The sequence below is a fragment of the Leptinotarsa decemlineata genome, unplaced genomic scaffold (assembly GCF_025532065.1).
Source record: "Leptinotarsa decemlineata unplaced genomic scaffold, Ldec_3_MD MMD2_tig00003335_RagTag_RagTag, whole genome shotgun sequence".
Lineage (NCBI taxonomy): Eukaryota > Metazoa > Arthropoda > Insecta > Coleoptera > Chrysomelidae > Leptinotarsa > Leptinotarsa decemlineata.
Window position 1 is genome coordinate 5,889,897 of NW_027412587.1, and position 15,583 is coordinate 5,905,479.

The 15,583-nt window shown below is 32.5% G+C and overlaps 2 protein-coding genes across 4 annotated transcripts in view; one reads left to right on the forward strand and one right to left on the reverse strand.

The window, feature by feature from the left end:
• The window catches only part of MED14 (Mediator complex subunit 14), a 26,376-nt gene extending 13,998 nt beyond the window's left edge, over window positions 1–12,378 (reverse strand). For both annotated transcript variants that reach the window (XM_074178014.1, XM_074178012.1), the window contains exons 1-10: window positions 11,905–12,378; window positions 11,711–11,843; window positions 8,759–9,058; window positions 7,385–7,517; window positions 7,090–7,330; window positions 6,800–6,938; window positions 6,607–6,748; window positions 4,485–4,689; window positions 4,261–4,420; window positions 3,968–4,181 (exon numbers count right to left, since the gene is read on the reverse strand). In XM_074178014.1, the coding sequence (XP_074034115.1) occupies window positions 3,968–4,181; window positions 4,261–4,420; window positions 4,485–4,689; window positions 6,607–6,748; window positions 6,800–6,938; window positions 7,090–7,330; window positions 7,385–7,517; window positions 8,759–9,058; window positions 11,711–11,843; window positions 11,905–12,074 (1,837 nt within the window). In that variant the 5' untranslated portion in view covers window positions 12,075–12,378. The remainder of the gene's footprint in view (window positions 1–3,967; window positions 4,182–4,260; window positions 4,421–4,484; window positions 4,690–6,606; window positions 6,749–6,799; window positions 6,939–7,089; window positions 7,331–7,384; window positions 7,518–8,758; window positions 9,059–11,710; window positions 11,844–11,904) is intronic.
• Window positions 12,379–14,678, forward strand: LOC141483385 (THAP domain-containing protein 2-like). Of its 2 annotated transcripts, none has more exons than XM_074178015.1 (3): window positions 12,379–12,626; window positions 13,045–13,246; window positions 13,441–14,678. In XM_074178015.1, exons 1-3 carry the CDS (start codon window positions 12,556–12,558, stop codon window positions 13,537–13,539), a joined length of 372 nt encoding a protein of 123 aa, XP_074034116.1. In that variant the 5' UTR covers window positions 12,379–12,555; the 3' UTR covers window positions 13,540–14,678. The 2 variants fall into 2 exon arrangements, 1 of the variants encoding a protein (XP_074034116.1); XR_012466061.1 differs by having other exon boundaries at window positions 12,452–12,538.
• Window positions 14,679–15,583: the final 905 nt, after the last annotated feature.

The following is a 15,583-nucleotide window of genomic DNA, read 5'->3' on the forward strand; positions in this document are numbered from 1 at the left end:
TTCACATGAGTGTTGCGATATAAAACCTGATTGATATTCCATCAAAAGGTTTTTGTCTTCGATATATGTGCATATTTGGTTATAAGCAGCTAACTCTAATACTTTTTCTAATGGAGGCAGAGTGTTTATGGGCCGAAAGTTAAAGGCTTCATTTGCATTGTAAACTTTAGGCACCGAAACAACTGTACTAATTTTGAGTTGATCTGGAAAGTGCCCATTTATCAAAGAAGTATTGACAAAATCAAGAAGTATGTGACCTAGTACCGAGAAGATACTCTTGAGAACCTTGTTATTCATTATATTAGTGTTACACTTGTTATCCAAACATGAAATAATTGACTTCAATTCCTTCAGTGACAAACGTTTGAAATCGGACAAATTGCATCCAATCACTTAAAGATTTTCACATGACCATTGTACAGAAGCCGGAATTGTTGCTTTAATATCAAGAATACTTTCAATAAAAAAATTATTAAAGCTTTCAGCTTTATCTTGGTCTAACATCACTCTCTGTGTGTCAAATACAATTACATCAGGAAGGGGACTATTATTGGGTTTAATAATGTTTTCAAAGATTTCCACATTTTCTTCGGATCATGCGAACAATCATCAATCTTCCGTTTGTAGTAGTTAGCTTTTTTCATTTTCAACAAATTAACCACTTCGTTTCTATAACTTTATAAATAGCCCAATTGAGCTGTTCATCAATCATAGTTCTACAATTTTTAAATTTTTTGTAAGCTTCATCCCTATACCTTGCTGCAACAAAAACTTCATGATCATACCTAGGCAATTGGCTTTTATATTGTTTGTAAGATTTTAATGGAGTGATAATATTGACTTCTTTACTTATGTTTTTAACAAGGTTAGCATATATTGTTTAAGTTCCAGTTGCATATCAAGTTTAAGTTCCAGTTGCAATTCATTAATTTTTCATTTAAAAGGTAATAAAGGTAATAAATTACATCAAAGAAAAAACAAAATATTTATGAAGAAAGGTTGGTTGGGTAACAAGATCAATTTTTTCTAAAAAAAAACAATTATTTTCTTGCCGACGTTTCGAGTTTAATTAAATTCTTCTTCAAGGCTCAAAAAGTAGTTTCTTCATGTTAATATTACTATTTGTGTTGTCTAGAAAATTTGGTTGTTGCAATATTTTTTTATGTTTTTAAATGTATCTAATATGTCTAATGGTTTTAAAATTAGTAATATTAACACGAAGAAACTTATTTTCCAGCCCTGAAGAAGAATTTATTGATGGGAAAGAAAGTTTTTGGCTTTCTACTACTCCATCTGATACAAAAAAAAGGGATGAGAGAAGTATTTGTTTCAAAAGAATTATTTTCTTTCGTGTAATTCAATGTTAATATGAAAGTAGCTGTTTCAGGAGGACTTTTTTTCAGTTTGTATCTGAAAGTTACTTCTTTGCATGATCTACACATTCATGTATAGAGTTTCAAATTGATTACTTCCTTCCTTTCTTTAGAAGATTCTCTCATCCCTTTTTTTTGTATCAGATGGAGTAGTAGAAAGCCAAAAACTTTCTTTCCCAAAAAATTAATCACTCCTAAAAATATAACCCCTTCAATTTAAATAAGATTCCTCTTGGCTGGGATTAAATCAAATAGGTGAATGAATGTCATAACGATGTCATCGATGACATAAGCAGATCAAGCTTATTCCGTGACATTCAAAATCGTAATTCATGAATGAAGTGTGTGTATTTTCTATAATGTTATCCAATTTGGTACTGAAGAGCCTTAGGGCAAGTGTCTTAAGGCGAAACATCGGTGTATACCAGTGAGGGTGACAGTGTTCTATGTGAGTACAATTTATTACCATTCATTCAAAGTAGAACTCATGTGAATGATATCTGATTCTTATTCCACAACAAATGTTTGAAATACAAACTGAGTAGAGAAAAGTATTTTCTGTATAATTCAGTGTTCATATAGAAGTATTTGTTTCGAAAGAATTATTTTCTTTCGTGTAATTCAATGTTTATATAAAAGTAGCTGTTTCAGGAGGACTTTCTTTCAGTTTGTATCTGAAAGTTACTTCTTTGCATGATCTACACATTCATGTATAGAGTTTCAAATTGATTACTTCATTCCTTTCTTTGGATGATTCTCTCATCCCTTTTTTTTGTATCAGATGGAGTAGTAGAAAGCCAAAAACTTTCCCAAAAAATTAATCACTCCTAAAAATATAACCCCTTCAATTCAAATTTATTGATATATTGAAAATAAAGTTTGTGAAGATCAAATCGTAAGGTGTTGTTTATGAAATTACTATGGATCTTCATAAGTAACGGTCGAATCAATCAGAAATAAATCTGTAAATTTAAACACTGAAATTCGAAATTATTCTGAAAATTGAAATTTTCAAACATGAAATTCTATTTTTAATTTTGTGATGTTACCTTATTTTAATCTTATTTTAAAATAAATATTACTGGAGTTTAATCCCAACACCAAACCGTTATTTTTCACACCTCGACACGTGTTTCAATAACCAAGTGATAATCTTCAAGAGGAAGATTAGACTGAGTTTAATCTTCCTTTTGATTAAACTGAGTTTAATCTTCCTTTTGAAGATGAACACATAGTTATTGAAACAAGTGAAGATTAAACTCAGTTTAATCTTCTATTTGAAGATGATCACCTGGTAATTGAAATACATGTCGAGGTGTTAAAAATAACAGTTTGGTATTGGGACAGAATTCCAGTAATATCATTACTACACCATAGGTTCCAAACAGTACATCACCAGTACTTATTTTCAAACTTGAAATATTGACTTTCAATTTCAAAATTACAACTATGAACTCGAAATTACAACAAGAAGCTCTTACATTTGATTTGAAACTTAAAATAACCTTTCACGTATAGTCAGTGGGCATACTTGAAGACTGGCTATAAATCAAATCATCTAAGGGAACAATTCGTTCAGGCCAGTCTCAACACCCTACACAGTAGGTTAATGGACTGACACCTATCAGAAAACAACTACTTCCCTGGCTAATACCACGAAGGGCGTAGGATTATATTGCGGCAGTTGTATCGCCAACAGCATATGCAGGAATAACTTCTGTGAAGAATCCTGCACTGACACCTGTCGGATATAATCCAACGCCCTTCGTGGTATTAGCCAGGGGAGTAGTTGTTTTCTGATATGTGTCAGTCCATTAACCTACTGTGTAGGGTGTTGAGACTGGCCTGAACGAATTGTTCTCTTAGGTGATTTGATTTATAGCCAGTCTTCAAGTATGCCCACTGACTATACGTGAAAGATTTCTTTCCTTATAAGAGGAATTGGGCAAATTTCGGATATGCAGTTGGCTACCTCGTTCACAGGCAGATGGGGCGACGACAAACCTGTTGTTTGTTGTAGTCTTCAGCTTAGTTCGAGGAATGATACTCTGATGGAATTCGATTTTCAATTATCGGAAATCATCGACTTTATGTTGATGATATACACTACCTTGCACTGACGAGTGGCCAAACAGCCCGAAACCGGTCTGCAAGTGTGTTCCAATAATTGAAAATCTATTGCGGCAGTTGTATCGCCAACAGCATATGCAGGAATAACTTCTGTGAAGAATCCTGCACTGACACAACGCTCTTCGTGGTTAGCCAGGGGAGTAGTTGTTTTCTGATAGGTGTCAGTCCATCAACCTACTGTGTAGGGTGTTGAGACTGGCCTGAACGAATTGTTCTCTTAGATGATTTAAAATAACCAATACAAGCATTTTTCCCAATCACCGCAAATTCAATACTCTTTTCTCGACATGAATGCCACCAACCAAGTTGGCATATTCAGGAGATGAAGATGCCAACTACAGATACAAACTACAGAACTAGACTACGTACAGATATTAAATTATGAAAGACAAGATATTGTCAGCAGAGATACAAATCTTGGGTGAGCAAAGTATAACATATTTTTAAACATTATTTTCACTTACCAGAAATGCTAGTAAATGGTCCATGTGTTGCCACGAATGTGTCAAACTCGATAAGTGTCAGCACTTTCAAATTTACTTTCGGTAAGTTCGGCAAGTCCGATTCTATGGAATCACCAGTGGTATTTTCCTCGATAGTCGAAGGTTTTACAACAGCCATATAAAAAGCACAATCAATTTCACAGGGACTGCTTTCTACCTCTTTCAATTCCACAATCTAGAGAAAATGTCCGTTATGAATTATCAATGCTTTGAGAACAATCTGTTTCAAATTTCTGTAAAGCATGAAAACTTACCAGTACGACATTAGGATGTCTATGCAGCAGCAAAAACATTTTATGTTTTCCAATCTTAGTAATGGGATGATCATTCGAATGGATAAGTGGCAACTTCTCATAAGCCGTAGCTGGCAAATGTTGCAGAGTTTTTTCACATCTCCTTTGCGTTATCCAGTACCTTCACGATAACCAAAAAAATCAAATTAAAGCCCTTTGGTATGCAAGCAAACAAAGTATCTCACCTCAATTCCGTTATTAAAAGAGGGAGCTTGAAGTGATCTCCGTTCAGAACAGTGTTTAGGTCAGGAATGAGTGGGGGATTGTACTGAGGAACATGACACTGCAGCATCCCCGTGTGGGTATCGACAGTGATGAGGAGTTGTTCTGCTCTCAAACACGGCTGTAGGATAGCCACTGAAAGTATGGCTGGCGAACCCTGTAAATTACCTAATGAAACAAAAATATATCAATGGCCAAAATAATTTTATTGGATATATTACAAATTTTGATGATAATACCGCCCCACACAAGTTATTGAAGTAAAACTTGAATCATATATGAAATAATTCCAAATGAGACATTTTTCAACTTCAAAACAGCTAACATTCTTAAAGTCATTAATTTATTCAAAATTTCAATACCTGATACCAGAATAGGGGAAGACAACAAATTCAATAATAAAATCAATTTAGAAACTGCAAAATGAAATCATAAAATATATATTCAAGCTGTACTTTAAGAAACAAACTTGAATAAACCCCGAAAATGTATTGAATTTATGAAGCAAGAAAACTTTTATTGTTACATAATTGGGAGTATTAATCAATCAATCAATATATGCTTTATTGTCGGAGGATTAGTATCTTATTGACAAAGTCTTGTAAAAAAATTAAATGAATGTGATAAAATATAAAAAATACAAAACATGACATAAAATATAAAAAATACAAACATAGCAATTTCACAAATAAAACATTAAGAAGACAGATGAGTTTAGGTGAACATTGGAAAATCAAGTAGAATTTACAGGTTATCATGGTAGAATTCATGGATAGAATAATAAGCTTTTTTGATTAAAAGATCTTTTTGACTGTATTTCGGAACTTTTTGATAACTGTGCTATTTTTTAGAATGGTAGGAAGGTGATTATATACTTTAATACTTTCATAAATCAGAGAATGCCGAGTCAAGGTGAATTTTGGAATAGGTAAGTAAAGCATAAGGTTCTGTCTGGTGTTGTGACAATTTGTTCCGGGAATGTATATGCTAGTTTTATTTTTCTGAATTGAGCATACTGTTTACATTATGTATAAACAGGTGACAGTTAATATTTTGTGGCTGATGAATAAAGCCTTACAGTGATCTCTCGGCTTAGACTTAAGGTATCTCAAAGACCTCTTCCTTAGCTTAAATATTGTATTCTAAAACTGTAAATTGAATAAACCACTCATCTCGACAGCAACAAACATTTTACGTACCATTTTATTGTTTGAACCACACATTCAATAGCCGCATTTCAAGAATCTCACGATTAGCCAATAGTAACGTTAATCTTGAGATGTTTAACATCTCCTTGCATCATTTTAAAACTCAATTACGGAATACTATGCTTTAATGTTTAAGTGTATAGTTTATGGTAGTATATGTTTTATTGTCGCTCATTGTTTTTTGTCGATTTATACTATAAAATTAACCCCTTTTTAAACTTTAAATTTACCTCTATTAAGCTATTCTTAGTTGGAATTTGTAATTCAGTATCTTATCTGATTTTATTTTAATTATAGTTCAACATTGTAATTTATACTTTAAATGGGCTTCCCTGTAAATAAATAAATTTAAAAATGATGACATCCCAAGTACACCTTTGAATTGGTTCTGAATAGTTTATATGTTGACATGCTTTCATAATTGAATTATGAAATGTCAAATTTTGCATTTGTTAATTTGAAAGGTCTATGATGTATACTGTGATGTATCAATCAATATTTGTTTAATGTTATGATGTATTGTTTCAATTACTACTTATATGTAACAAAAAATTGAATGGAAAGTATAATTCAATTTACATTTTCACTGATTGCTATTGCTAAGAAATTATTGTTCATCAAAAAATTGATGAACAAATACTCCAAAGAACATTACCTACTATACACTCTTGTGTATAGTAATGTCATGATACATACTTTTTTTGTGAATATGATGCTTCGGAAGTACTAATTCCCATCTTCAGCAATCCTTTTTAAACCAATGATTAAGTTACAATTCAATATCTCGATACACTACTCTCTCAAAATGAAAGCACTTATGAAAACACATATCTATAGTTGCCATATTCTACGAATATTCTGCCTTTAATTTACTTACATTCGACATCTTTCAGCATTCCTTGCAGCTCCAGCTTAATGTCTGACAGTCTACTGCGAGTCCTCACATAAATGGTATGTACCAACAGCCTCTCCATGGACAATACCTCAGATCGTATAGCCCTGTCAGCAATTTCACTTTCCTGAAATTGTTTTCATTGAATCTAACCTTCCAACATTATACACTTACTGACCTTATATCCCAAGGAAGGAATATGGACGACTGCCAAAGGTCGCGCTGGATCGTGAACATCCACTTGAACAGAAAGTTTATAACCTAATTCAGATCTCAAATCCTTGTTGGACATTTCTTTGCCTTTGCTGGTCAATTCCCTAAAACAAATATGTACAATTTTCATAAAGAGTTTAAGATAATTTTATCTTCCCAAAGTCTTGTTGGTATTCAAAATATCTTATGCGGATGTATATCAAGCTGAACTCCTGTACCCAACCTCTGTTGAAATAAGAGAAAAAATCAACTCACCTCCAGTAAGATACTGTCAAACATTTTCCTGGAACATATTCATCGACATGGATGTGGTCATCGAGGCGATCCCTCATCAATCTGAGCGTTTGCGAATAGAGCACCTCCAGCTGCAGAGATTGACAAAAATGGTGCAAAAAATTGTACACTTCCGTCAGTGGTTGTGGATTGTCCACCAACCGGGTCTGAATAAGTTGGTGAATGAACTGAACTTGCAAGGAGTGGACTAGAGCTTTTCCATCTAAAAATTGTTAGTTCAGAAATAAGAGTAGTGTGGAAATTGAAGCATAAGTACCTCCAGTCTCTTTGTCTTCAACCAGGATATCAATTTCTAGTAGCCTCCATGGAATATTGGGCCCGTCTCCCATAACGGTTAAGGCAACTTCAAACTCGTGCTCGACACGAAATGTTACCCTTCCATTTTCAATCTGAAATTACAAAAAAGTATAGCTCTCTTCAACGATCACAACAATTTATTTTCAAGAGGGTGGATGTAAGTGAAAATGTTTAATGAAAACATTGGAAAGTTATCAAAATTTTCCCTATTTCTATAAATCTTTGAAATATTATATTGAAAATTATATTGTTTGACTAATCGTTAAATCACATTACTGCCATTTGACAGGTTCTATAAAATTAAAGTGATTCATCTGTAGAGGTTACATGATTTATAATATTTGTTTATTTCAAATACTGAATTTTTTAAATTTACTTCTCTCAAATAATTAGGTTTGGTTAGGTTAGGTTCAAAGTGAATGGGTCTATTCGATCCTCCACTGCAACCCGCAAGGATTTATCGTGGCTCACACCTATTTACACTTGATCAAATAAAACCAGCTTCTTAACGAAGTCGATTGGTTTTTATGGTTAGTGGTCTTTCAGGTCAGATGGTAAGAGTATGGCTCTGCCGAACTCTAAAAACCTGATTCGGTCCCCAGCGGGGCAGGCACAGAGTATGTGCTCTGCTGTTTCATCATTTTCCAAACAGAGGCGACACACACTGTCTTCCGACAGTCCAAGTCTCTGCATATGATGATTCAAATGACAGTGACCTGTAAGGCCTGTTAGACATCATAGTTCATCCCTACTGTAGTCCAACAACTGTTTGGTATCAGGCTTTGAAGGGTGAATAAACGCCTTGGAGTGAGCCAATCCTGGAAAATTCTACCAGAAGTTCATAAATCCTCTTGCCATCCAGGTGTTCAATATTTGTTTGGCAAAGCCTAAAGCGATGCCAATGACAGGTTCTGGTCCAATGAAACTGCTTACAGTACCCTCCTTTGCAAGGGAGTCAGCAGCCTCATTGCCTTCCAGGCCAATATGGCCAGGAATCCAGACCGGAGACAATCTGTTAAGTATTTCTATCAAGGAGAGTCGTTTTTGGCAATTTGCTACCAATTTAGACGTTGCTCCGTAGGAGCCAAGAGCTTCCAACGCCGCTTGACTGTCCAGGAATATTTTTATTGACTTTCTCAAATGGTAACTATCTCAAATAGTTACTTTATAATTTTAATTTATGAAAGTGTTTTGACAGCTTTGATTTGCAGTTTACAATTCAGTAAACAATTGTAATATTTCCAAAGGTTCTTCCAGGTTTTATTGCCCCTATTCAAACTAAAATTATTGAATTTTGGATAACTCCAAAGAAAAATATATGTTTTTAGCTCACCTTTAAATTCTTCATCTGAGGTAGTAAATTTCCAGTGACCAATCTGTGTTGAATAACCTGATTTAACCTAAGCAGAGTATTTCTCTTTTCGCTTGGTGTAATGGGATCTGGTGGTACAATTTTTTCACGAATGCAAGCTGGCAATCGCCCATAGGTACCAGTTGTAAGTACTTCCACCGCTGCAGGAATGTGAAAATTTGGAAGACGTGCTTGCACCAAAGTCTCTCTAGCCATCCTTGCCAGCATGTCAGCTGTCTCGACAAACAATAGGGACTGTTTATCCAAAAAGTTCATGATTCTCTGGAAAAAGTGAAATGTTAATGATAATTATTTATTCAAATATGCAACCTAATATATACAAACAAGATAATGTTACAATAAAAACCAATCCTGACAAACACATTCGTTGTTCCTCTTTTACAACTTTTTGAAAGAAACAATTAACAAGTGTGGAAATGGATTGATCAAAGTAGTTAATTTGGAAAAATATATTTTGATTAACAAACAGTAACAGAAAAAAATATATATCTTTGTATGATAAGTTCTGGTAAATGATTTTGTTACTTGGAGCAAATAGCAAAATTGTCCAAATGGCCACAAAAATTCTCACTGATGCTTATAATTATGAAAATGAATTCTATATTGAGGATTCTTTTGATTTTTCCAATTCTATAAATGAAAAATCATTACCTCCAGGTTATATTCTGATCAGCCTTGATGTGATTTCACTTTTCAGCAATATACCTATAAATCTAGTGAAGAAAAGTGTTATCAAAAGATGGAATGATGTAAATAAAAAATTTTCAATAAACCAAAAAAAAATTGAAATAATCAATTTCATCTTCAACTCAAGTTATTTCTCTTTCGAAGGTAAATACTATAAACAAATTCTTGGTACACCAATGGGAGCTACTATTTCTTCCATTAAAGCTCAATATGTAATGGACGATCTTTTTGAAAACATACTTCCCAAACTGAGTTTTGAAATTCTCTTTTTAAAGAAATATGTTGGCGATGTCATTTGTGCAATACCTTATGACAAATCTAATGAAATTCTTGATGTTGTCAATAGATATGATAAAAATTTACAATTCACTATCGAAATAGAAAATAATCAGACCCTTCCTTTTCTTGATACAAGAGTTATCCGTAAAACTGATAATTTCTTGTTTACTGATTGGTATGTCAAACCTACTAATTCAGGAAGATATATCAATTACTATTCTTTTCATAAAAAATCAGTGAAAATCAATTTCATACTCTGAAAAAAAGAATAGAAAAATTAGTACATCCTTCCCTCAAGCAAAATAATGTCAGACTTCTTAGAGACATATTGATCGAAAATTCTTATCCCAGAAAACTTCTCAATAAAATAATTTTCAATACTGGCAGTACTACAAATTCTAAAGTAATCAATAGTTTAATGATAGTTTACCTATCAATTTTTCTTATAAATCTGTACCCAATCTTGGAAATGTATGTTCAAATATCATAAAACTTTTTCATAATGAAGAAAATATCAAAATATGCCAAACAAATATTAAAACTGTAAAAAACTTGAATACTAAATTGAAAGATAAAACGGATACTACCCAAAAGTCAAATGTGATTAATAACATTCCTTGTAACAATTGTAACTTGGATTATATTGGAACAACATATAGAATTCTTAATGACAGGATAACTTCACATAAAAGTGATATAAAGCTTAATAAAAAATCATGCGCATTAGCACAACATTCTATAGAAACAGGACATAAACCAAATTACTCTAATCAAATATCAAAGTTTTACATACAGAAAAAATATTTCGAAACACCTTTTTCTTGAAATGGTTGAAATTAATAAGTCTTCTGTTTGTATGAATAAGAAAACTGACATTGATAATCTCAGCAGTATATTCAGGAACTTACTGGAACTACATCAAAAACATAATAATAGTGAAAATTGTATCAATCAATAACTCTTTCTTTAAAGTCAAAGATTATGAAATCTTCAAGCCATTGAAAAATGATATTCATGTGAAGGTATGACATTTGTCAAACCTAAAGTAATCCTATACATGTTTAACTTTCTTCGTCAATTTATATGTTCAATTTATTTGAATTGAAGGGGTTATATTTTTAGGAGTGATTAATTTCTGGGAAAGAAAGTTTTTGGCTGTCTACTACTCCATCTTGATACAAAATAAGGATGAGGGAATCTTCCAAAGAAAGGAAGGAAGTAATCAATTTGAAAATAAGTAACTCTATACATTCAATTTGTTACCATTCATTTAAAGTAGAACTCATGTGAATGATATCTGATTTTTATTCCACGAGTGTTTGAAATACAAACTGAGTAGAGAAAAGTATCTTCTGTATAATTCAGTGTTCATATAGAAGTATTTATTTCGAAAGATTTTTTTTCTTTCGTGTAATTCAATGTTTATATGAAAATAGCTGTTTCAGGAGGACTTTCTTTCAGTTTGTGTCTGAAAGTTACTTCTTTGCATGATCTACACATCCATGTATAGAGTTACTTATTTTCAAATTGATTACTTCCTTCCTTTCTTTGGAAGATTCCCTCATCCTTATTTTGTATCAAGATGGAGTAGTAAAAAGCAAAAAACTTTCTTTTTCAATTTATTGTTTTTTACTTATTTTTACTGTATGATTTGTAATGTTTTTCAATGGTGAAAAAAACTCATAACTGAATAAATTAGAGCAGAGTTTTGATTTGATTTTTTGATGTATGTATATTTATATTTGTTTCAAGTTTCAGTTCTGTGTGTGCTCTGTTCATACTTAGTTATATTGTAGTTAGTTTTTTGAATTATTATTTTTTTCCCTGCTATGTATGTTTCTTGGGAAAATACATTTTTATTATTTATTTATTATTTAAACTGCTTGAAATAAAAAGAGCCATATCATTACCATGAGCTATTCTGAAACATAATTATCTAACACTTACTGCTGATTTTTCCACTTTTGAGGCACTGTTTGCCCATTTCACCAATGCCAGTAGTCTGACAAATAACTGTCTTGTTCTTGTGGAAAAATTATAAATTTCTATCTTACGTTCCATATCCGTCTTTCGTGGTAACCTGACAACAAAACCATAATTTGTAAAGTTTTAAATTGCGAAATAACATATCAGGAACTTACAATTCAGCAAGGACAGTTAATTCGTGGTAAGTTCTCTGTACAATGAAGTCGATCAGCATCGCGAGAGACATCATTCCTCCTCTATTTCCTTCCTGAGGTCCTGCGAGGCTGGTTTGAGCTACAGCATTCGCGACTGGGGTTTGTAGCCCCTCGAGTGGAACAGGGGCCATTGTACATATACTCTCCGTTTCTCGAGTATCCTGAAAAGGTCTTCACTAAAAATAACTTAAATTTTTTTAAAAAACACCAATATGTGCATAATTGAATATTCTTCATGCAATTACTAAGAAAAACAGTAAAGTTTCCAGTTGCAACTCCAAGACAAAATGTTTTGGAAAATACTTGACATGAAAATCTATCAGCTGTCAGCTGTCATTTCACAAATGGTTCACATTCACAACTTAGATTAGGTAAAATTTCATTGTCTAAGGTTCACAAATTAGATTAGGTAAAAGAGGAGATACATAACGCCAACCCACAGTATTTCTGTATAAAATACTGTGGCCAACCTCTGCGTACGAATCGAGTTTGTGACCTATTTCCGAGTGGTCGCCATATTGTTGGTGCTAAACATTGATCTTGGTGCTTGTTCGATTTTGTGCAATTATTGAGTGTATTTTGAACTATTTTGTGGGTGAATACTGTATAAACATGGTGAAGTGCTCATCTTACAATTGTAGTAGTAATAGCGAAAAAAAGGAAACCGGTATATCATTTCACAGGTGAGAAAACATCAGTACATTTAGGAACAGTGGGCCAAACATGGATATTATGTGAAAACTATGTATGCAAATGTCTAGATTTTCAAGTATGTAACTCAGTGGTGGATAATCTATGGTTAAAGAAGATTTCAGTGCTTACTTTGTGAATTTTCATTCATAATTTTATGATAGACTTCAGATTCACCTTGAAAGTTCCATTTTTTTGCATAGGCGTGCATTTATAGCAGGGTCAGATCGAGTGAAAATTTGGAATATCTTGAAAATACATTTTTGATTGAAAAAAATGAATGACTACATTGTGGACCCTAGACAAATTAAATATTTCTTTTCTATTTCATTGAAAATGATCTGTGAAATACATTACTCATATTACAAGAAAATTTTATAGATTATTATTAAATACTATTTCATTTTTCAGATTTCCTAGAAATGAAGATAGACGGGCCATTTGGGTAGCTAATATGAAGATTTCAAACTGGTCCCCATCAAAAAACGATCGTATTTGCTCAAAACATTTTGAAACCTGTTATTTTTATAGAACTGAGGAAAAAACGAAATTGTTGAATGAAGCTGTACCCACTATTTTCCCAGAACGACCTACAAGTCTTCAGTCAATACAGGTATACTGCAAAAACAATTTGATAACCTTAATATTTCAAACCTTATTGATACTCTCTATTTAGAGGCCAGTCGACAATGTCTTTCAGCTAAATAGAGATTAAAGAATATGCATTTTTTGTTCAGCAGATTGAAAGTATTTAAGAGTACCTTACCATAAAGAGAGTTGTGTACTAAACAAATTTTTATTTTCCAGAAAAACAGGAAACGAATTAGACCCCAAACACCAGAACCTTATCCATCAACAAGTGCTCAACTGCAAACAGATACACCCCGCAAAATTAAAAGATTTTGAAGATTGTGAAGGCACAGTACGTTTTATTAAATATATCAACACCGCTTTTGGTATTTTAAACTCGAGAACTGTGCAAGCACTTGGCTATAAAAAAGCTTTGTGCCCAAGCAAAATCGTTGAAGTTTTGGCTTTTGTTGCGAAATTCAATGAATATATTTGTGCTTTGAAATTTCCCAATAATGAAAAAATAATAAATTCACCTAGAAAAACTGGCTTTATTGGCTTTCTTTTAGATCTCAAAAGTGCAGTGGATCTGTTTGATGACATAGTATGGCATAAAGAACTTTTGATTTATTTGCCTCTCTATAAAATAAGTCAAGACCATATAGAACTCTTTTTTTCTTCAATTCGTTCTAGAGGGGGTTGGAACAATAATCCAACCGCCCGTCAATTTATGGCTGCATATAAACTTCTCCTCATAAGAATGGAAGTGAGAAGTGGGGGCATAGGTAATTGTCTACCTTTAGAACAAATTTCTATTCTATCGGTTTCAAGTACAACCAATAAAACTCCTGAGGAGCAAATAAATAGTTCAATACCAATTATAACGGAAGACAATTTATTAGAAACCGAAAAAGAAGCTCAATCACTAGAAACAATTTTTTCTGAACATAGTTATATCATGAACACCAATGTTTTATCTCATTGCTCAGAAGAAATTGTAACCTATATAGCTGGTTTTGTTACTAAACATTTGTCGATCAAAATTAAATGTGAATCATGTGTTACTGGCTTAATAGGTAACAAAGCGAATTTTCTTAATTCCCTTATTTCCCAAAAAACTGAAGGCGGATTAATATATCCCTCATCTGATGTTGTTAAAATTTGCCAGATTAGTGAAAAACTTATAAGACACAACCACGAAGATTTGCCAAAAGGAAATGATGTTAAAAAATTAACCAATACTATATTGAGACAATGTCTTTCGGTTGATATGTTTCAATGTCTGAATAACCACATCTTAGACAATGAAGTCAATCATGTCTACCTTTTAATAAAATCAATTATTGAAAAATATTTGAATATAAGGATACACTTCATAATGAAAAAGCAGAGTGAAGCAAAAGATGCTATTCGAAACTATTTCACTAAAATGATTTTATTTAAAGGGCAGTAGGGCTATATTGTACAATTTTGGAAGTATGTATGTATATAACAATATAATAAATATGTTTACTTATTACGAGTTTGATTGTTAATATTTTGAATTAATTTATAATGCTTTATGAAGTTACAATCTTTTTTATAGAAATATTCAAAGTTGAAACTTCAATATACCTCAGGTTATTTATAATAATTGGTATAAAGTGTGAATTAATCTGAAAGTGCAATAAATATAAGTCTTAAAATTCAATTAATGTGTCAAGTGAAATACAAACACTTTTTCTAGACCCTAACACCAAAACTGATGTTTTCACTCGACGCACGTTTCGCTAACAGTATTAATTTTCTTCTGAAGATGCTAGTTAGCGCAACGCGCGTCAAGTGCAAATATATCAGTTTTGGTGTTAGGGTAATTAATATCTAGAAGTAGTTTTAACTTTTACACCAAAGGTTCCAATCTCATCGTTTATAGGTGAAATACCTATAACAACACACCGGAAGTCTTTTATTTATTTATTACTTTTACTCAAGACTCCATAAGATGAGGCGATAAAATAATTCAGTCTATACTGCTTTGATATATAGATTATGGAAGGATTATGTCTTGAACCCTTCTCATAGATACGCCACTGGCGTTTAGCGTTTGGTGCAGATTTGCCTCAGCATGCTGTTGGTTGTTACAAGTCCATATATCTTTCATTGTCTAAGGTTCACAACCACAACGTTCACACAAAACACTTATAATACAAGCACAAAACACTTTTAATTCGAACACAAAACACAGAATTAGGTTTTAGATTTGTAGCACAAAACAACAATATGTGACTGAACTTCTGTTACAAAAAGATCTATAGATCTGTGAGAACCAATTTTGCAATGAATGTATGAAGTAAATTATCCAACAGTACATTTATTATTTATATTCAGCTGAGGTAAGAAC